General features: G+C 38.1%; 1 protein-coding gene across 1 annotated transcript in view; it reads right to left on the bottom strand.

Moving 5' to 3' along the window:
* Positions 1–22114, bottom strand: part of SEPSECS (Sep (O-phosphoserine) tRNA:Sec (selenocysteine) tRNA synthase) — a 33425-nt gene that overhangs the window by 7532 nt on the left and 3779 nt on the right. The window contains exons 4-8 of the mRNA XM_049630400.1: positions 21810–21968; positions 18461–18614; positions 14948–15050; positions 7824–7953; positions 7610–7701 (exon numbers count right to left, since the gene is read on the bottom strand). Coding sequence (XP_049486357.1) covers positions 7610–7701; positions 7824–7953; positions 14948–15050; positions 18461–18614; positions 21810–21968 — 638 coding nt within the window. The remainder of the gene's footprint in view (positions 1–7609; positions 7702–7823; positions 7954–14947; positions 15051–18460; positions 18615–21809; positions 21969–22114) is intronic.

Below are 22114 nucleotides of genomic sequence, written 5' to 3' on the forward strand. Positions count from 1 at the left end.
GCTGAATTATATTAAGCATTATCTTTCACATGGCCTTTTGTAAATTGATTTGCAGCTGTAAAGCCCAACGTTTAGCCTATCCCTCCCCATAACTCCCAAATGTGCATAATTCACTGAATTTTAAGGGAAAATATCTTATGTAATGTTTTCAAAACATACTGTTTCTTGTTACAAGATAAGATGAAAACAGAGCTTCAAAAATTATTATAATATGTCTTACAAAGTAGGTAATAGATCGAAAGGGAAACGTAACAAGTGGTCTAACACATCCATGGTACCATGAAAAGATAGGTGACAACAGACCGCACGTACAGACCCATGCACACGGAAGTCCCCGTGTGCACATGCCAGCACGGAATGCAACACGCTGCTCTGGCCGTGGCCAGCGGCAAGGACCTGGGTGCCCTCAGCAGGCCCTACATCTCAGGCTAACGCCCTGCTTTCAAACTCCTCTGTGGAGGCTCCATAACCAGGCCTGAGATCTGACACTCTGGTGGAAATTCAACTACTCCACTTCTGGGACTGCAAATCTACTCAGGTTCCCAAGCTTAGCTCTGTTAGAGAACAGCATCTGAAGCTGTATGTCTGATGTTCTTTCAGAACTTAGCTGGTCTTCCAAGCCCAGCTAGCAAGCGCTGGCCACTGGAGCGGCCCTTCCGCTGTCACTCCTCATCCACCCTTGGCCCACTCAGCAGATACTTGCAACGACGAATGATTATGCACGTGCCCTGTTCGGCAAAGCACTCTTCTAGAAGGAAAGCTAAGCAGAATGCTGGCCTTCTCTGGAAGCAAAGAGAAGTCAGGAGAAACTTCTAAGACTGATCCTTCTTTTTGCAGAGAGAAACCCATAGAAATGGTGTCTTAAATTTTAACCCCTTTCTCAAAGGGTTCTTCAGTTAAATTCATGGCCATCTCTCCCCTCAGTGAAGCAGAATGTTGATCAGGAAGGGGCTAAGGGCACAGGTTCAATTCACACGCCGAGTGCCAGTCTCTCTGATCCTTTCACACTTCAAAAAAGAAGGCTTGAGAAGGAATGGCTTCAAGCTGAGTTCTTGTCTGCCTCTACTGTGAAAAGATAAAATGCTTTCTGAAGAGATACACTAGATGAAATAACCTCTAAAAATATCATTGTGGTGAATAAGGGCACAGAATAAAAAAAAAAAATCCTAAGTTTTCTTTTAACACTCCTTTTTTAGTACGCAATAACACCGATAATATAAAAAGGAGCTCTCAGTGATGGTATATAAATAGCTCCGGCTGAAGCAAAATAACTTTGCCTCAGCTTCTCCAGAGCCGAACCGATAAACTATCACGATTAAATTTTCACAGTTCAAAAGCAAGTCCATTTAAACAAAAGAGGCCCTGACTTCTGCAACAAATCCAATAAAAAAACAATATTTATGCCACATACATGCAATTAGGGCTCATGGAGGACATCCAGATTTTTCAGTGAGAGCCCTGCCTGTTGAATGAAGTTGTTAAAGAGTAAACTTTTATTCACTCACAATGACAGGGTTCTCAAAGGAGTACTTTAATACTTTGAAGATTACTACTACACGTAGTCTCTAAGAAATTCTACACGAAGAATTTTAAACATTAGTCTTTGAGGTTTTTACATACCTCCAGTAGCGAAGAAGAGAGGGTCCCGAGATCATCATTTTTATGGCTCTGATGCCTAGCACAGAGCAGGAAACCATGCCCCCAGTGCTGGACAAGCGACTGGAAGCAGTGGGAAGGGAGTGGTTAAGACACAAAGCGCAGAGGCGTTAGAATCACACAGACCTGGGTTTCAGTGGCAGTTTTGGCACTTCTTGTGCTCTTTGGAGAAGTACCTAACTTCTTTGAGCCTCAACTTTATCTGTAAGATGGGGATAATACCTACCTCGTAAACTTGCTTTAAGTTGTACATGAAATAATGAATATAATAAACCTAGCAGAGCTCCTAACATACAGCAAACATTCATAAAAATGCCAACTTTCCACCCACCTACTTTTCCCTCCTAAAAGAGCTTTCTGGTTAAAATAACTAACATCAGCTGGCAGGACTCCATAAACACATGCCAACACCCCATAGCTATAATCCTATTCTTGTCGTCCTGTGCATTCCACTCTATTCCATCCAGATAAAAGGAAAAGAAAAAAGTTCCGGATGTTACAAAGACAAGTACTTCTTGACATCTGAGATGGAGCCATCCAACTTGTAAATATCACTAGACATAAAATTAGTCTCATAAAATATTTGTTCGATGATTAACAAAGAACAAAGTCCCAATGAGAAGCAGAGCAGGGCTACCTGCTGGATCTATTCACTTGTTAAGCTACATATTCCTACAGGTCACTCTCAAGGCAGGTGGATTTTCTATGCTGAGCAAACTGTACACGCGCATGGGTGTTTGGAATCATCTAAATGTAAGTGAAAAATTTAAAATCAAACCCTAAATGTCAGAAGTCAGAAGAACCATGGCATCACAGAAATTCTTAGATTCCGAAAAGATGACAGAGCCCCTGTAAGATCAACAATTCCAAACTCCTACGGTAAGGAAATAATTCTGGAAGAGGAGTAGCCTGACATAGCACCTGTTACACACAGCAGGTTATCACCATTTTAACTCGTTCCTTTTCACAAGTTATGGTGAGTATTGAGAAATACTGAGAAATATTCCTATGAGAACATCTAGTTCATAACGTCAGTATCAAAAATTATTTGCTCTCTAACTGGAAGATACTTACTCCGCGTAAAACAAGAGATGACCATGCCAAAGTAAACCTAGGTGTTCCCTAATACCTCCCGTTAGTTCATTCAACCAACATCTGAAGAGCATCTAGCGCCTCAAGCAAAGGATGCTAAGCCCAGAGGGATGAATGCAAGCTCCAGGGTGGACACTAGTCTCCCAGACTCCCCGTCCAGAAGGACCAAGTCTCATTTCACACCCCTGATGGTGATTTCTGGGGGGTATGCACTCAGATAATCAGTTTAATATGCTAGCTAAATAAACTTAACTACAAAATCACTCAAGACTGATATTAGTTTATTACAGCAAATACATAATTTTATTAGCTATTATCATATATAGTTTCAATTGAAGAACAGAAATAGGAACTACTGAACAGTACCCTTATTTGATACTATAACAGCATATAAAAATTGTTAAGGTTTCAGGGTGTCTGGCTGGCTCAGTTGGTTAAGCATCTGACTTCAGCTCAGGTCCTGATCTCATGGTTCATGGGTTCAAGCCCTGTGTCGGGCTCTGTGCTGACAGCTCGGAGCTTGGTGCCTGCTTCAGATTCTGTGCCTCCCTCTCTCTTTCTGCCCCTCCCCCCACTCTCTTTCTCTCTCTCTCTCTCTCTCTCTCTCTCTCTCTCAAAAATAAATAAACATAAATTTTTAAAAATTTTTTAAAAGTTTCTATCTATATGATAAACAATAATCTTTAAATGTCTAACTTAAAACTTGATGTAATAGTCTTCTCAGAGATCTTATATTTCCAAAAATGAATTTTTAGCCAAATCTTCAGAGGGACCATTAGAAGGCAAAGAGCAACAACAATACAAGAAAGGACTATAACTAGGACAACTAAAGAGATCAGAAACAGATAACTAACAAGTTATATTTTTAAACCTTTGATATTTTGGGATATTTATATAGTCCATCTCAAACTCCATAAAATATTATCTACCTATGTACTAAAATGCTAAAAAGTTATGTTTCTTCTCCAAGTTTCTGTTATAGATACAAGTGACCTGTGTGCCTCCAAAATAATGGGTTTCAAACTAGGATGCGCATCAGATTTATCAGGGAAGTTTCTTAAAAATGCAGTTGTCCTATCGCTTCTTGGCCTTTTGGCTAAGATCAAATGTAAAAATGCAGTTGTCTTAGCCCCACTCCAGACTTACTGAATCTGAATTTATCATAAAGGAAAGTTAATTTTATGAAGTGATCTAGAACAAACTCTCTTGGAACTGCATAGGACTTTGCTTTCTAGACCCAGTCTAGAATATCCTGTAAGTAGGGCACTTAGGTGGCTCAATTGGTTGAGTGCCTGACTCTTGATTTTTGGCTCAGGTCATGATCTCACAGGTCCCTGAGATCAAGTCCCACATCAGGCGCTGACAGTGTGAAGCCTGCTTGGGACACTCACTCTCTCTCTCTCTCTCTCTCTCTCTCTCTTTCCCTCCCTCCGTCCCTCCCTATCTCTCTCTCCCCCTCTCTTTCTGTCTCTTCCCTGCTTGTACTCTCTCTCTCAAAATAAATAAATAAAAACTTTAAAAAAAATACCCTGTAAGAGTTGTACAGGTAGTTTAGCCATCCAGTCTAGTTTATGATGACACCATAAGAGTCTAATAAATGCACAAGTTGTACCTTCATAGAACAGATGCCACTTCGTCAGGGAGGCTTTCCCCAACCCTCCCAAAACTGGGTTAGGTGCCCCAGCTGGGTTGGGTGAAACATGCTCTCATATCTTCTGCTTGTCCTTACATAAAGCCAAACAGATTTGTAATTATTTATTTAACATCTAGATTTCCCCCAACTATAACTTCCATGAGGGTAGAGACTACGCGAGTCTCACTGGTGAATTTAACCTTAGGGCCTAAGCATAAACATTTCTTTGCCTGAATAAATGAACAAGCAAGGTCCAATACTGCCAACATAATGTGGGGGCCGGACTATAAAGGATCATGATGGCAGGGTAAGCTTTGTCTTGCAGGCAACCAGAACTCAAAGCAGAATAACTTGGAAAACTTTAAAGTATTAACCTGGCACACTCATTTACAACACAGCAAATGAGAGTAGGCTACAGATTAGAAGGAGAATTAGTAAATTCCTGTAGCCATCCAGGGGTGATATGGTAAGGGCCTGAGCTAGGGAGCGGTAGCAGTGGAAGGGAAAAGGAGAAAATGAACGTTGGGAAACATTAGGAAGGACTCAGGGGCATAAGAGGAATCACAAGTATCAGTGTCAGAAATGTAGTTTAAAACGAAAAAGGGAATTTGTTGGTTCATCTACAGCCAAGTCTACAAGGAGGCATGGCTGGATCCAGAAACTCAGATGATTCTTAGTTCTGTTTTCCCTCTTAGATTTTCTAGTCCCAAGAAGGCTTTCTTGGTGAGGCCAGAAGTATGGCAGGTGAATAATAAGATCATATGCTTACAGTTTACTATCTGCAAAGCAGCAAACCCCCTCTCTCTCAAGACTCTATCAAGTCTGCTGGAAGGAGTCGACCTCCACATGCCCACCTGTGAACCAAGCTAGCCGGGTCATATGCCCACCGCTCCGACAAAAGGAGGAAAGAACACTGTAACTGACAGTCCCACTGGGATCACCTGGAGTCAGGGAGGGGCAGCTCCCCATCAACAGCGATTCTGTACAAACAAAATACCTTACATCCTTTCTAAAATACAACTGAGCTTTTTTGGCCAGGGTTGCTAAATTCATTCATTGCCTTTGCCTCCTTTGCGTATTGGTAGACATAAGTCTTCAGATTTATAGCTATGTAAGATAACTACACAGCTACCAGGCTAGATTATTTATCCATATAGGAAAAAAGCAGCAGAGTTTAGAGGTTAAGATAGAGGATCAGAGGCCCAATTGCCTAGCGTTAAACCCATGGCCCACAGTTTACCTCAGACACATTATTTATCCTTCCGTCTCCCGTAAAAATGAGGATGACAGAAACGCCTCACAAAAAATCTGCAAGTTCAAATGGCTTTTCCATAGCAAAACAACCAGTTGTAGGAGAGCTAAGACCCACGGGCACTTAATACAACTAAACTCTCATATGAACAATACAAACAGGTGATAGTTTTGCTCATCTATAAACAGGTCTCATCTGTCATACGGAAAAGGCTCCTTGGGAGATTTGTTGAGGTCTTCTCTTAACTACAACAATCTATTACCGTGATGATCACTTCGGGGAGTTGATCAAACTGGAGTTTTAGTCAAATCATTTGGAAATGTTTGTTAGGTTTATTGAGGCATAATTTATATACAGTAAAGTTTCGGAGGCCCAGTTTTCAGGGGTTCACGTCTATGAGTTTGGACAAACCTATACAGTTATGAAAACACTCCCACTCTCAAGATACAGAACAGTTTACTACCCCATGAGTCCCCTCGCTTAACCCAAGACTCTGACAACCACTGATCTCTTCTCCGTCCTGATATGTTTTTTGCCTTTTCCAGGATGGCATACAAATGAAACCATTTAATATGTATCTTTTGAGCATGGCTTATCTCATTTAATATAAAGCCATTATTTTGAGAGCCATTATTTTGTTGCACATATCAGTAATTTGTTCCTTTTTATTGCTGAGTATTATATACCACAGTTTGTTTATATACCAGATGACAGACATTTGGGTTGTTTCCAGGGTTTGGCAATACTGAATAGAATCACTACAGACATTCACGTATAGGTTTTTGTACAGACATAAATTTTCATTTCCCTTGAGTAAAGCACTAGGAGTGGGCTGGCTAGTTTATATGGTAGCATATGTTTAACTTTATAAAAAACTGCGAAAGTGTTTTCCAAAGTTGCTGTACCATTTGTGTTCCTATCAGCAATGTCTGAGCGATCTACTTGCTTGAGAGGTTTGCCAGCATCTAGTACTGTCAGCTTCCTTCTGCGAGGTGTGCAGTGGTACCTCACCGTGGTTTTCATACGTGTGATGTTGAGCGTCTTTTTCCATATCACATAAGTATTAAGAGAGGTCCTCACAATATAAACAATTACTCTCCTATGGACTGTTTTTTGGGGGGCGGGGGGGGCGGTGCGAGGACTAGAGTAAAACAGGGAACAAAATTTTTCAACTTCTGTTGCATATTCATAAGGCTGTTGAGAGGATCTACCACAAAACATACATAAAGTATCTTAAAATACGTGAAGTGCTATTAATAATCTAAGGGACTACAACTGCTACTGATGGTTGGGAAGTTACACAGATACAAAAACTGTCCCAGGGGCCGCTAGCTCTCCCAGATGGGAGATGAATAAAACATTTTAGTCTGACCCGCCCTGCCAACACTGTCTCTGTCTACAATTCTGGAGTTGTCCTGAATTAATTAAAGCTAGTTTTTAGTGTTGGAGACAAAGTCTAGTTTTTAAGCACAAATGTCACTTTTCTTTTCACAGCCAACATAACCAATGAGTTCAGCATTGCAGTAATGACAAGGGATGAATTTATTATTTTAGAATGAGAAGCTAGCTAACTTGTGACCTGGTTCTTTCTCCTGTGACTGACATCTCACACCTATACAAGTCTTCAGACTTCCAAAAACTAAGAGGAAACAAACCTGTATGTTTGTTTTTCAAGGGCCTCTATCTTTAAGTGATAAATGAACTGATTTTTACTGAACTAATAAGAATCTCTGATGTAGGAGTTTCTCAAAAAACACAAAAGCAAACTCACTCGTCCAAGATCTCTCACCATATCTGGACAGACAGGAGAGAACGATTCACTGAAAACCCCCTGGGGTGATTCCAGATCAAAGTAAATGCTCTAGGACCGCACTAGCTAGCTATGCCTTCCAAGTGGCAGACCAAAGGCAAAAACACCAGTAATACGGAAGGATTTTAGTCAAGGGTATGATTTTGTACCGAAGTGGAAAACTTACCTTTCTTTCTTTTAATAGCTTCTTATAGCCATTTGATCCAAGTGATAATAAAGTAATAAGGACATCTAAAGAAGGTGAAGCAGAAGCTCTTCCTGAAATAAGATGAACAAGTCACATTCAGGGCAGGGAAATTAAAATTTATTATAGTGGCCTAGGTACAAATGGAATTTTTGTTTGTTAGTTACTTTTTCTGAAGAGCAACTGATTTATTTACCTGGATACATCTTGCTGATTTCCTGAATGAAGGAATCATTAAAGCCAGCAATTATAGCGCCACCTACTGGAACCATGAAATTTTTGTCCAAGCTCTGTACGAAAGCATCTATTCTACCAACTCGAGCCCCCTAGAATGAAGTAACACGTAGTATTACAGATTGGCTTCTAGAAAAAGAGACGACAACTGCTATTAACAAGTAAATACCATTAAACAATGCATGAAATGTCAGATCAGATATTCTAATTTTCTTTGTAACAGTGCCAATAAAGGATTTTTAAGTATTAAATGAGTTTTAAATGCTGCTCCTTTTACGTGAAAGAGCACTTTATAGTTTACCACCTGCTTTCATGCAAACAAATCATTAAATCCTCACACCACCCTGGGGAGGAAGGCGGCGTTTCCGTGGTAGTTCGGGTGCGAACTCAGCTTTGCACCTTAATGTTGGATACGACGGTAGGTTCTTCCCTTGTCTCTCATCTGTGATCTTCCGTTTGACAAGAAATGCCAACAGTGGGTCCTGCAACTATTAACTAACTTTAAACAAGAGTGGCCACCACAATCTAATAGACGTTAGCCACCCATGTTGCCAATCGATCAGCTATACATTTAAGTACTGTACTTCTCTTTGATGCTTGGATAATCTACTACCTGCATGACCACTTTAAGCGACAATCTGTGCTCCTACCACCATTCAGACAACATGAGAGAAAATTTATTTTTAATATCAACTAATGGAATCTTTTTTGTATACTCTTGGCAATGTTTCTAAAGAACTCGTGTTTCCTAATGTCATAATCTTAGGTGATCTTATTCCACTGCAAATGAACTTCAAGTGAAAATCTAATATTCTAGTGAAAAAAGGAATACTTACCTACTAGAAATGTAAAAACTAAGTTCTAGTCCCCATCCAACATAGTCTGTGACCTTCTATCTGATGTGCTTCAATTTTCTACTCTTAAAAATAGAGATACTATCTAAATTTCAACTAAGATAGTTTTTTTTCTTTATCTGTAGTGGCAGATTTTCAATCTGTATTCACAATCTACATTCTTATTAATATAACCACATTTGACCTTCATCTTCACACTTTCCCTCCACATCCATATCTCAGGGAGAATAGAAGGAGCAGATAGCTGGCCTAATCTAAGAGACCAGATCCAGGCAATCGGCAGAAACACAAAAGCAGGAAAGGGAAGCAGACTACTTCGGAAGCTACTGCACGATTGTTTCAATCTCAACCTTTCCCTACTACTCTTCTAATTTCCTCATAAACTATGATCAAAGAAAATCTCACTGTATCACAGGAAAACAGAGAGAAGCATACAAAGACTAATAGAATAACTGAACAGCACACAAAGTAGTAGAAGGTAAAAATAAAGAGGAACAGTTAAGAGTTGTCTTTTATTAACACTTCAGTACTGTCCAAGGCTTCCTGAGAGAAACGTGAGCCTAAATCAGGTACAGGAGTGTAAGAGAACCATCACTGCATCGGACTTTGCTAGAATCCCCTCACCGCTAAAACCCAGAGAGCATAAAAGGCACTACCACACTCCATGGCAAGAAGACAAACAGGCTCCCGAAAAACAGATGGTTTTATCAAAGAAACAGAACACATATCTAAATATTCAGTGTATATCTAAATATTTTTAAAAGATGAAACTTTGCAAAAAAATGTGGAAGTGAAGTATGATTTTTTTTCAAATTTTTAAGTGAAAAAATGCCAGCTTTAGTGAGATATAATTGACACAGTATGTAGAAGTTTGAGGTGTACGACACGATGATTTGATATATGCATACATTATGAAGTGATTACCATAGTAAGTTTAGTTAATATCCATCAAGTATGGTTTGATAAATTGCTTAGCAAAAAAGATAAAAAAGCAAGCTAGACCCACTCACTGAAGTCAGAGGATATCAATGAGGAGGAAAAAAATACCAGAAGGCTGAAAGGGTTTTTAAATAAAACGGGAATCATACGAGCATGTTCTATGAAGGAAAGGGTTGTCAATTACCAGCTCATTCATTTCCTTGTTTATTCACAAAAGAAATATCTGGGCACCCATCAGCTGCCAAACATTGTCCAAGGTTCTAGGGACAACGATAGCAAATAAAACAGATACTTGTTCATATAATAATTTCTGCCAGTATTTATCAAGAACCTACTGTGCGTCAGGTACTGTTCTAAGCACTTCACATCCTTAACCCTTGTAATAACCATATGAGGTAGATGCTACTATAATTGCTATTTTACAGATGAGAAAATTAAGGGACAATAAAACTAAAGCGAGCTGCCCAAGGTCAGGAGTGTACTTAATATTAACAGCACAGCTGGGATTCAAATCCAGGCAGTTAAAGCACCTCACTAGAAGTCACCAAGGTAATCAAAGATACAACAGGGACTAAAACCTAGGTAATCTGGAGGAAGAGCCCAGGTTTATAAAATAAACTCTTATTCCCATGGCATTTCCACTCTTCCAACTGCCCAAGCTGAAGCCTTGGGCTCTGAATTCTCATTTCCTCACACCTCACATCTGATTCATCAGTACACCCTGTAAGAGCCACTCTCAAAATACATCTGAATCTAACCATTTCTGAACACCTTAATGGCTACCATTCTGGCCTGAGCCACCAACTTACTTCATGTGAGCTCTGCAGCAGCCCTCCACTCTTGCCTTCCTACAGTCTATTACTCGCACAGTAGCCACAATGATGGTCAAAAAACGTAAATCACATGTCACTCCCCTGCTCAAAACCCTCCCATGGCTGACGACCATACCAAGGATAAAATCCCAAATGCTAACACACCTCACTTCTCTTTACTACCACTGCCGCCCTCATTTGCCCTGGTCCAGCCATACTGGCCTCCTTGTTCTTTGCATACCCCAAGCACACTCCTGCCTCAGAGTCCTGGCCCTTGTTGTTATCTCCTGTCTGGACTCTAAAGAGCTGCATGGCCTACTCCTTCCCATCACTCGGGGCTCTGCTCACGTTACTTCCTGGGGAGGACTTTCTGGATCGCTCCATCTAATCTGATACCCACTTCCCGATCCAGAGCATTTATCAAGGCCCGTCGTACTTATTGTTTACTGTCTGCTTCTGCTCCGTGAAGATAAGGATTTTGTTGTATTCGCCCCTGTATCCCCAGTGCCTAACCTGATGCCTGGCACACAGAGGGAAACCCTGTAAATGTGTGTTGAATGAACTGAGAATTAGGTCTGTGAATAAGTAGTATAATACCTACTTTTCCCAAGTTCTTTTGTTTTTTAATGTTTACTTATTTTTGAAAGCAGGGCAAAAGGGCAGAGAGAGAAGGAGACAGAGGATCCAAGGCGTTTCTCAAATTCTTCTTTTTTTTTTTTAATTTTTTTTTTTAACATTTATTTATTTTTGAGACAGAGAGAGACAGAGCATGAACGGGGGAGGGGCAGAGAGAGAGGGAGACACAGAATCGGAAGCAGGCTCCAGACTCTGAGCCATCAGCCCAGAGCCTGACGCGGGGCTCGAACTCACAGACCGTGAGATCGTGACCTGAGCCGAAGTCGGACGCTCAACCGACTGAGCCACCCAGGCGCCCCTTTTCTCAAATTCTTAATAAGCGAAGCCACTGCTTCCCACACTTCGGGAGCCTTACAATCCATTCTGACTCTAAAAAGATTAATCCTATGTATTTTTGTGACTCTACCACATCCTTCTCCATTAATCCGTCCTACTATCCGTATTCCATCAGTCTTCTAAATGAGTCAGTTTAGCATAGAAACAGAAGCACAGGTTGTTCAGAGCTGACTTCAACAACACGTGCATACCAGAATGCTTTCTGTGCTGAGGATTAAGTCACCCTGGGGCAGGGTCTTTAAAATAAAAATAAATAAATAAGCTGACACGCTGTAGCTATAGCTCTTTCTTCACTGACGGTTTGATTACTACACTGCTGTCTTCTCAAGGAAGTGTTTACAGTTTCAGCATGCTGTTTTTTTAAAGGAAAACATGGGGCTTTGAAGCCTCACTGAACTACATGGGCCATTTTGTAGCTACTGGACCTTGGGCAAGTCACTTAATCCTTCTAAGTTTGCTTCTTCATTTATAGAACAGAAATAACAAGTACACCTTAAGTCGTTAGGATTGAGCTAATAAACTTTAAAAGTCCAGGAGGATGCCTGGCGCATGGTGGGTACTCAGTAAATGGTATATATATCACTAAGAACTATTGAGATGAATGAAAGCTAACTTTAATTTTCTAGAACATCATGAAACAGCAGTGGCACTCAAAAAGACCCAAATATTTATTTAGTTTAAAGCCACAGTACCAACACCTCTCTTTGTGAGGGCCAATTTGGGAAAATTCAAATGTTTGAGTACTGTTGTTTTTTTTTTTTTTAAGAACTGCTAATTTTAGAAGGTAATACAGTATCTGCGACAATACAACAGCTGTGTTTAAAAACCACTCACCCACCCATCTTAAAGTGTTATTTTCTGGTTAAGATTTTCACCTCACCAAGGAAGAGAGGGGACGACAAAGGCAGGCATTCATGAAGCACACTTCCACGGGCACCTTCTACATCACATCCTGGAACGCACTGTCTTTGTCTTAATCTCTCCAGTTATGCCGCCAAATTTTCCGGTATTCAAAATTATACCATGGGCACCACAACACTAAGCACTTCTGGGTTAAATATAGAATATCTGAGTGAATGTTTTGGAATCACTGAAATGATCTTTATGAAGATTTCACAGGCATGTGGAGAATACGGAAATGTAATCTATGAAAATTAAATATTTTTTGCACTAAGTTTAAAAAAGTTAACACTAAATGTACACAACGACTGTCACTATTGTAAAAAAGGAATATACATATAGAAATTAGAACAAAGTGGACACAAACTATTAAGGGTATTTGTTAGTGTACAGGTTTATGAGTGATATCCTACTCCTTCCTCAGTCTTCTGAACTTTTAGTAATGCTGATGTGCTTAACTTTCAAAAGAATTGAGGCTGATAAAACTTAAAGAGGAAAAGGGGAAAGGGAGAGGAGACATAAAAACAAATCACTGAAATAAAATGTTTTTCAAGATTTCCAGTGTAGAGAATTATACAGCTTTTCTCCGCTACCATTCACATTGGAGATAATCTAGTCTAGAATTGTGATGAAAACGTTCTTTAAAAGTTCGGGAATAATGCAAAAAGATATGGAAGAAATGGTGCATGGTCTTCCTTGACATAACATGCCTACCACCCACTCCAGCTCTGGACTTCTTGCGTTATGTAAACTTATGGATTTCCTCACTGGTTAGGCTAATTTGAGTTGGGTGTCTTTTACTTGCAGCCAATTGCATCCTAACTGGTACAACCTTTGAGTAAAAAAATTAAGCAGGGGCGCCTGGGTGGCTCAGTCAGTGGCATCCGACTTTGGCTCAGGTCACGATCTCACGGTTTGTGAGTTCAAGCCCCATATCAGGCTGTGGGCTGACAGCTCAGAGCCTGGAGCCTGCTTTGGATTCTGTGTCTCCCTCTCTCTGCCCTACCCCCACCCCCCTTGCACTCGGACTGTATCTCTCAAAAATAAATAAACATTAAAAATTAAAAAAAAATTAAGCAGATCAGCTAATACCATCATATAAACCACATTTATATGAGAGATGATACCAGCATGCTCCAAGAAAATTTTTTTTTCCAGATAGGATCTACTTGGCTAAGAAGCATTCACCACCACACTGGAGAAGATCACAGATAATCTGTGAGTTAAGTCTTGCCCACGTAACACAAACCACATGTGCCAAAACTGAGTATGTGATTCACAACATTATGCGTACAAATTATGTAACTTACACCATACATGGATAACGCCTATCCACATCCTCATACAGTATAAATAATCGTTGTAGTAGATATAATACTTCATTTACTCATCCAATTTTTTCAGTAACCAGTTATTGAGTATCAGCTATGTACCAGAGACCGTCTTAAATACTGAAGACATAACAGCGAACAAAACAAAGTCACAAAGTCTCTTCCCTAACAGAACCTTAATTCTGGTTACTACCAATAACTAGACAATAAAAAAATAAATATCTTATCAAATGGTGAGAAGCGCTATGAAAAACAGAGCAAGAGGTCATCAATTTTAAGAAGCATCCAAATTTTCCACACTACTAGGTCAGAAAAAACATTACCAATTAACATTACAATGTTAATCAGACACCACTGATTCTAAGACACCCCAATTTCAGGGATGTTATAATGTGGAAAAATGTGTACCTTAAAATCAATGTTTCTGGTAAAAACACAAAAAAGGAGACAGAAAATGCAGGCAAGACACAGGACCCTGTTATTTTAGACAGAGAGTCTAAGAGAGTCTCACTGACTTCAAGAGAGGTAAGACACCAAGTAACTCTCTGGAAGAGGAATCCAGTGAGAGGAAGGAGCAAGAGTAAAAACAGGGCAGTGCACACACATGTGGCACACGGGAGGCACAGAAAAAAAGGCAATTAGGCCCAGAAACAGCGGATGGGAGGGAGAGCACAAGTAAATGAAACTGGAGAAGGTGCAGAGGCCTGAAGACACAAAGCCTTGCAGGTCACGGCGAGATTCTTATTCCAAGCGGGATGGGATGCCCAGACACATTTTCAAAACATGAATCTAAAACAGATGACCAGGATCTAGTTGATGCTTGTAAAAACAAAATCGTCACGTGTTTTAAACCCTGCCAATTCCATAGCTATACACTAAAATTTTTATAAGTGAGGCCATTTCCAGCCTAGGATAATGAGGTACAGTGGTTCCTTAAATGTTAAATATGGAATCAATCATCAATATAGCTTAAAAAAGACAATAATCCAGTAGATTAGAAAAATGAGAATACTGGTAATGAAACGTTCTCAGAAAGTCACAAAAAATAAGCTACTGAAGTATTTCTGTGTTGGTCTTGACCAAAGCTAGTAGTCCGATTACCATTAAAGAAGAATGATTTTTACTGTGTGGCTATAAAATGCTAATTTCTAACCCGCCGTGAAGTTGAAGATGCTACAGAGTTGATTTTACTACGTTAAGTTGTAAGAAAAACAAAGTAATAATCCTGTAATACGTTAAAATCATTGTTTCTTGACGCATCTTTCTAAACTCTCTTACCTGCTGGATGAGGTGCATACATTTGGAAGACTGCACCCCGTACGCATTGTTGACTACATGCGGAATGCCGTAATCAGCACAAATCACAGCCAGTTCTTCTAATCTACAGACATAAATATTCAACAGAAAGACATATTTTTACTGTGCTTTTATAAATTACAGTGTGAAAACTTTTCTAATTTAATAGTTATTCTTAATGTACACTAGGAAAAAAATGGGAAAATTGAAATTTCTATATCAGAATTTTAGCATAAAATTCAGCAGCAGGCACTTTAGGATAAATCTAAAAAAGCTTTTAAAATAATGTTACCAATAAATGAGAAAACGGGTATTTATAAAAACTTACATAGATGGTAGCTTTTAAATCGCTTTAAAATTTCCTATATATATATAAAGCAAGAAGCAGATTATAATGACCCCTTACAAGGTGGTATGCTCATTTTTAAATGCTTTTGGTTGCTTATTATACTAAAGCTAATATCTGCAAAATAATTAGCATATCTTGAAATCTTAAGAAATCTCACATTTAACATCTCATAAAGTAAAAAATACATTTTCAAGTAGACTTTAATGTATTAAAAAATACAGAACATTAAAACGTTTCAGTACCAAAATAACATTTTCCAACAACTTGGAAACTAAAGAATCTTTTAAATAGCTGCCAGTTTTAAATTCACTCTTACTTTTTCATTTGACACTCCTTATATTAAAACAATTTGAGAGTCTAACTCTATGTAAAGTAAGGTAATAAATTTCAATTAGAATGTAATAAATGATGTTCCTCTAGGAAACTAACTACTACTTGTGACGGAGGTGATCTCTTAATAGAAACGTCTTCACGTGCTGTGAAGCTAAGACTAAATCCTATGATTTAATAAAGTTAAATTTTTAAAAAATGTTCTTTCTACAATATAAAGAATCTAGAAGCAAAGCACTTTTATTCAGTAAAAGTTCTTTCCCACACGGATGTATTTCAAATATCTATTACATAGTTTTATTACTTACTGTTGCCAAATACGTTTTCTTTTTTAGTAGATACGCGTTAATATGTTTTTAAAGTACAGATAGGACTGGCATTATTCTGTTCATTCGTCCGAAGTTTTCAATCTACTTCCTTAAAGTATTATGAATTAAAGAGTCATTTTATCATTCATTTTCATAAAGCTCACAAATTGACACAGGAACCTTTCTACTACTTAAATTAATCAGATGTCATTTTTAACAAACTAGACCTTCTGGGATATACCCAAGTATTTTCTTCATAAAATGCACTTTTATGTGTTTGTGTTCTAATGAAAGCATTCCTTAATAACAAACTTCCTTGACAGTAAGATACTATAACAACATAAAGTACTGTTTTAAAAAGAAAAAAGAATCACTTGTGAGTAGTTTTAAATACTCAGAATTGAGGAAGTCTGCTCATGTTTAGAGCGTGTATAAAGGTATTTAATGAAAGGCAAGGAGAGACAAAAAATCTTACAGGTGAATCAAATTGTATTCTAACTTAGCAGCCAACTGAAGATCAGCTTGTCAAATAGAAAAAATGATATCCTTTTTTATTACATTTCCTTTGACTGATTCTGCCCCACAATACTGTCAAATTAATTAATAAAGACAACATATATATACAACTATTCAAATTAAGACTATAAAGGAATTAAGCTTAATGCAATGAAATAAAATCATATTTTAAATTTAATAAAATCAGAAGTTCAAACATATTACTACAACTGTGTATTACCATTTTCCTAAAGTTCACCCATACCAGAAACAGTCATTCTACAACACAACTAAAAATAATGGCACATGAGAATTTTGCTCACTGATAAAAAACTTTTGTGATTTGTTTCCAAAAGAGATAATACATGTAAAATACTTAACCCTACACCAAGCATACTGTAAACATCAAAAAAAAGTCAAAATGAAACAAAACTATCCTCAAGCATAAATAATCTAACATAGGGGCCCCTAGGTGGCTCAGTTGGTTCAGCATCTGACTTCGGCTCAGGGCATGATCTCACAGTTCGTGAGTTCAAGCCCCGCGTTGGGCTCTGTGCTAACAGCTCAGAGCCTGGAGCCTGCTTTGGATTCTGTGTCTCCCTCTCTCTCTCTGCCCTCCCCCGCTCGCACTCTGTCTCTCTCTCTCTCAAAAATAAACATTAAAAAAATCTATCACAAATATCCATGTGCTGTTTTTAGAAATGGGATTTATTTCTATCACGTTAAAATTCTTCTAGATAGCAATATCATCAATGAAGAACAATAGAGATGTTTATTTGATATTTCAATACAAATTTAAAATCTGATTGGTAAGTAATGAATAAACAACAAAAGCATATGTAACATAATCTTAAAATAGAATCCACAGAGTAACATAACAAGGTAAATTTTCAAAAGCATGCTCTTAAAATTGTCTCTTAAAACATGCCTATAATAATAAATAGTAATAATAATAGTAAAATGATAAAAATTAACATACATTCATTACTGCTGAAGTATGTGATTCCATGAATTAAAACTAAAGTATATACAACTCAACCTAAAAAAAATAGTCCAAGTCAATATAATTTTCACCAATTATTAGCACATCAGTTCAAAATGTTCAAATGAAACAGCTGCTGTCAAAACTAGGAATCTGTATTACTATACTCAGGCCTATTACATTTCCAGAATAAACATTTGTGGACACCCTTTAAAGAGTAAACATTTGCTTTTTCCCTTTCTGCTTTTCTTTATTCTTTTCTTCCCTTTTCTCTTGAGAGAAGAAAGGTGCAAGTGAGCAAGGGGGAGAGGGGGGGAGGGGGAGGGGGAGAGGGAGAGGGAGAGGAAGGGGAAGAGGGAGAGGGAGGGGGAGAGAAGAGAGAAAGAGAGCAGCAATGCTCTCCTGAAGCGAGGCTCCAGCTCAGCCGATGTGGGGATGTGGGACTCGAAATCACACACTGTGAGATCATGACCTGAGCGGAAGCCAGATGCTTAACAACAGAGTGACCTAAGTGTCCTTGCTTTTCTTAAATGTATGCATTTTTCTCAAAATGCAAAGACATCCACTGTGAACACTTGAGTGTACATGTGAGTTAATCTTCCAATTAAAAGAATTCAAAAGGCAATAAATAATCCTAAAATTTTCTATTTAAAAATCTGTTAATACTGATAGTTCTTACATAGGAAAACTTACTGTAAGATCAAAGAAATGGAGATAGCAATGAAAACAAGTAAATCCAACATTATGCTTAGAAACTTCTACAAAACAATGAGGAAAAGATACACAGAGATTAGAAACAGGAACAAACAAGAAAACAGATGTTTTTTGTCTGCTCAGGTCCACTTGCTACTAGTTGTTTTCCCAACTTCTCTACCCAAATTTTCATTTTCCCAAACCACTGTCGTTTCTCCACCGGTCCATTCACCTATTTACTGCCACGTGTTACTTAAGCATGTTTGACAATTAGTAGGTCTGCATTTCACTTAAAAGACCAATCAACATCTACAGGACAGTATTTACAAATTATTTACCTATCAGGCACCCTTGGAGCAAAACAGGAGGTAGTAGAATGAACGCACAGAATGTGATCAGGCCCAAGTTCCCGGACTTTAGCCTCCACTGCTTCCAGGTCTGTGCGCAGCTCGTCACCTTCTAACACGTTCTCTATCACCACGGGTTCAAAACCTAACCAAGCCAATCCGAGATCAAAGTGTTAGGTAAACGAAAGTAAGAAAAATCCTGGGACTCTAGGAAACAGTGCCATTCTGCATAAGAACTCTAAATATTTGATTTGGTCAGTGAACCCTCCCCTAGTGATAAAGACCTGGCTCAATACTGGTATGAGTCAAAGGCAGGTCAAAATAATGTGAAGGACCCCTAGACCACAATTAGGACCACAAAACTATTTAACACTCAGATATGCCTAGAAAGATATGCCTATTTCTGGGAAGGAAAACAAATGTCAAATAGACACCTATAAAAGTAATTACAGAGTCATTGATAAAAGGATCACAGTACATACAATTTCAGACCACAGAAAAGTAAATCTACTCATTCTCTGGCAACATTTCATTCTAAGTTCACCTTATGTCAGGAATGAACAAAAAACTAATACAATTCAAGTACCAAAACAAATCACAATCAACTTAGTATTCTACTAAGGGAAAAGTAATGCATTTTAGTAGCCTAATGATCACTGACCCATCTCATAGTTTACAAGGGTCTTCTATAACTTACATACAAAAACTTTCCCAATTGTCAATTGAATTAGTACACTTAACTAGCATATGCTCAAAGGTCTACCCAAATAATAACTATGTAATCTTGTATGGTGAATATTTAGAGATCCATGAACATTAAGAGTTGTATGTGCAACATATACACTAAATAATGTATGAAGCATTTATTTTTTTCATATGAAATTTATTGTCAAATTGGTTTCCATACAACACCCAGTGCTCATCCCAACATGTAAAGTATTTAGATAACTAAATTATTTTGTAATATTAGTAAGTACTTAGGGTAAAAGTAAAATCTAAGTGCTTAAATCTTACAAACTGGATAGAAACTAAACTTGGGAAATTTTACACATAAAGTTATTATGCAGTTACATCTTGAGTCTTCCCAAATAGCAAATCCACAGCAGACTAGATTCATGGATTTAGGAGCTGTAAGAGATTTAGAAACCATTTAGCTGATCTCACTCGTGTCAAAGATAAGGGTGTTGAAGTTTAGGTAAATTGAGTGGCTTTCACAAGACCACACAACAAATTAAAGCACAGTTATGAGCAAGTAGTTTTGTGTTCTAAAATCCATATCAAGTTGTCTGCATTCTATCTACAGAAATATAAAAACCTGGCCACTATAAAATCAATTCAATTATGTTGGTGCAGAGATGTCCAGGTTTTATACCTGTATTTTCACAGCTATCAAAACAAACACACAAAACTTTACTTAAATAAGTAGCTTCCTAATTACAGCTGATTTTCTATTATTTCTCAAATTCTCCAGACACGATCTTATTTTTGCTTTTAAAACTTTTTAAAATGAAAATTTTTTTTGAGGATACAACTATCTTATTTACTAAGAATTAGGCTATCCTAAGAAAGGATAAACTATAAATTGTAGTACAAATCCTAACATCTTTTGGAAAAGTTTCCAGTTTTTCAACATGGCAATCTTTCCCAGAAGTTTGGTTATTAGTTCTTTGGTTAACATGATATAAATAAACAGACTTAACAACTTTACGCCACTTAAAATAAATCGGTATATTTTTTAAAAGTCTATCAGTTTCTGCTATATGTCCTTACTATGAATCCCTTTACATGAGTTTCTTTAGGATTACTTACACAGTTTAATTATAGCCTAATACAGTTCATTTCATACAACACACTGAGGCCATTCAAAATTAACCTCAAATTCTCAGTTTCGACTTGAATTAATCAAGCCAAATACTAAAATACCAAAGTAGAGTTTCTGCCTCATTTATACTTAATAATGTCTATATCCTTACACTTTTTCTTTCTTTCTTTCTTGACTTAGAGACAGAAAGAAAGTGTGTGCACGTGTGCACGTGAGTGCAAGCAGGGAAGGGGCAGAGAGTAAGGGGGAGAGAGAATCCCAAGCAGGCTGTGTGGAGTCTGACGCTCAATCCCATGAACTGAACCATGAGATCATGACCTGAGCCAAAATCAAGAGTCAGACATTCAACCAACTGAGCCACCCAGGTACCCCTGTATCCTTACACTTTGATTCATGCTAATAATTTATGTGTATTCCACTTATGTATATGCAACAACCATTCCTGAAGCACGGTCTATGCTCCAAGGATTGCTGTTGGGCATTTCATATGCCATCCTATTTAATACTCAAAACAATCTTGTGAGACGGGTAATCATATTCTTTAAAATGGGGACATATGATACAGCAATTCCACTTCTGAGTATACACCCCAAAGAATTCAAAGCAGAGACTCAAACAGGTACTTAAGCACCCATATTCATAGCAGCATTATTCACAAGAGCCAAAAAGTGAAAGCAACCCAAGTGTCCATCAATGAATGAATGAATGAATGAACAAACGAAATGTGAAATATATATACGTATATCTATGCATATATATATATATATGTATATGTATATGTATATGTATATACACACAGTGGAATATTAGCCTTAAAAAAGGAAAGAAATTCTGATACGTGCTACAACATGGATGAACTTTAAAGATACTATGCTAGGGGCGCCTGGGTGGCTCAGTCGGTTGGGCATCCGACTTCGGCTCAGGTCACGATCTCACAGCCCGTGAGTTCGAGCCCCGTGTCGGGATCTGGGCTGATGGCTCAGAGCCTGGAGCCTGCTTCTGATTCTGTGTCTCCCTCTCTCTCTGCCCCTCCCCCGTTCATGCTCTGTCTCTCTCTGTCTCAAAAATAAATAAAACGTTAAAAAAAAAAATTTAGTTTAAAAAAAAAGATACTATGCTGTGTGAAATAAGCCAGTCTCAAAAGGACGAATACTCTGATTCCACTTACATGAAGGACCCAGAGTAGTTAGATTCATAGAGACAGAAAGTAGAAAGGTGATTGTTAGGAACTGGGGGTAGTGTGGAGGGAGCAGTTATTGTTTAATGGGTAGAGACTCAGTTTAAGAGGATGAAAAAGTTCTGGAGCTGGTGTTACGCAATGGTTGCACAACAATGTGAATGTATTTAATGTCAGAGAACTATACCTTTAAAAATGATTAAAATGGTAAATCTTGTTATGTGTATTTTATGACAATAAAAGGAAGGAATAGGAACACGCTTAGTTTCTTTCTCACTCATCTATCTCTGTATAAACAGTCTGAATCTTCTGCATTATATATGCCACTCCTCTTCCTTTACCTGCAGTGATCATGGATTTAAAGCAGGACTTCTGGTCTATTCTCGGCCATATAATATATTTTGCCTTTGGTCTTCTGTGTCGTAATGTTAAGAAACACAAGGTTAGACTCATACCAGTTGCCATAGGAACTACAAAGCAGTTGGTCACTGTATGGACACCTAAAAATAAGAAGTAAAAGAGAAATTAGTTATTCCACTGAAAAACCAGCACCCTTCTTGAAGAAATGATATACTTCTTCAATTAAATAGTAAGAGTTATAGACTTAGTGCTTCTTCTGTCCTTGGTCTCAGGAGGCTCACTGCCA

Source organism: Panthera uncia, chromosome B1, assembly GCF_023721935.1.
Source record: "Panthera uncia isolate 11264 chromosome B1, Puncia_PCG_1.0, whole genome shotgun sequence".
In the NCBI taxonomy this organism is placed as follows: Eukaryota; Metazoa; Chordata; class Mammalia; order Carnivora; family Felidae; genus Panthera; species Panthera uncia.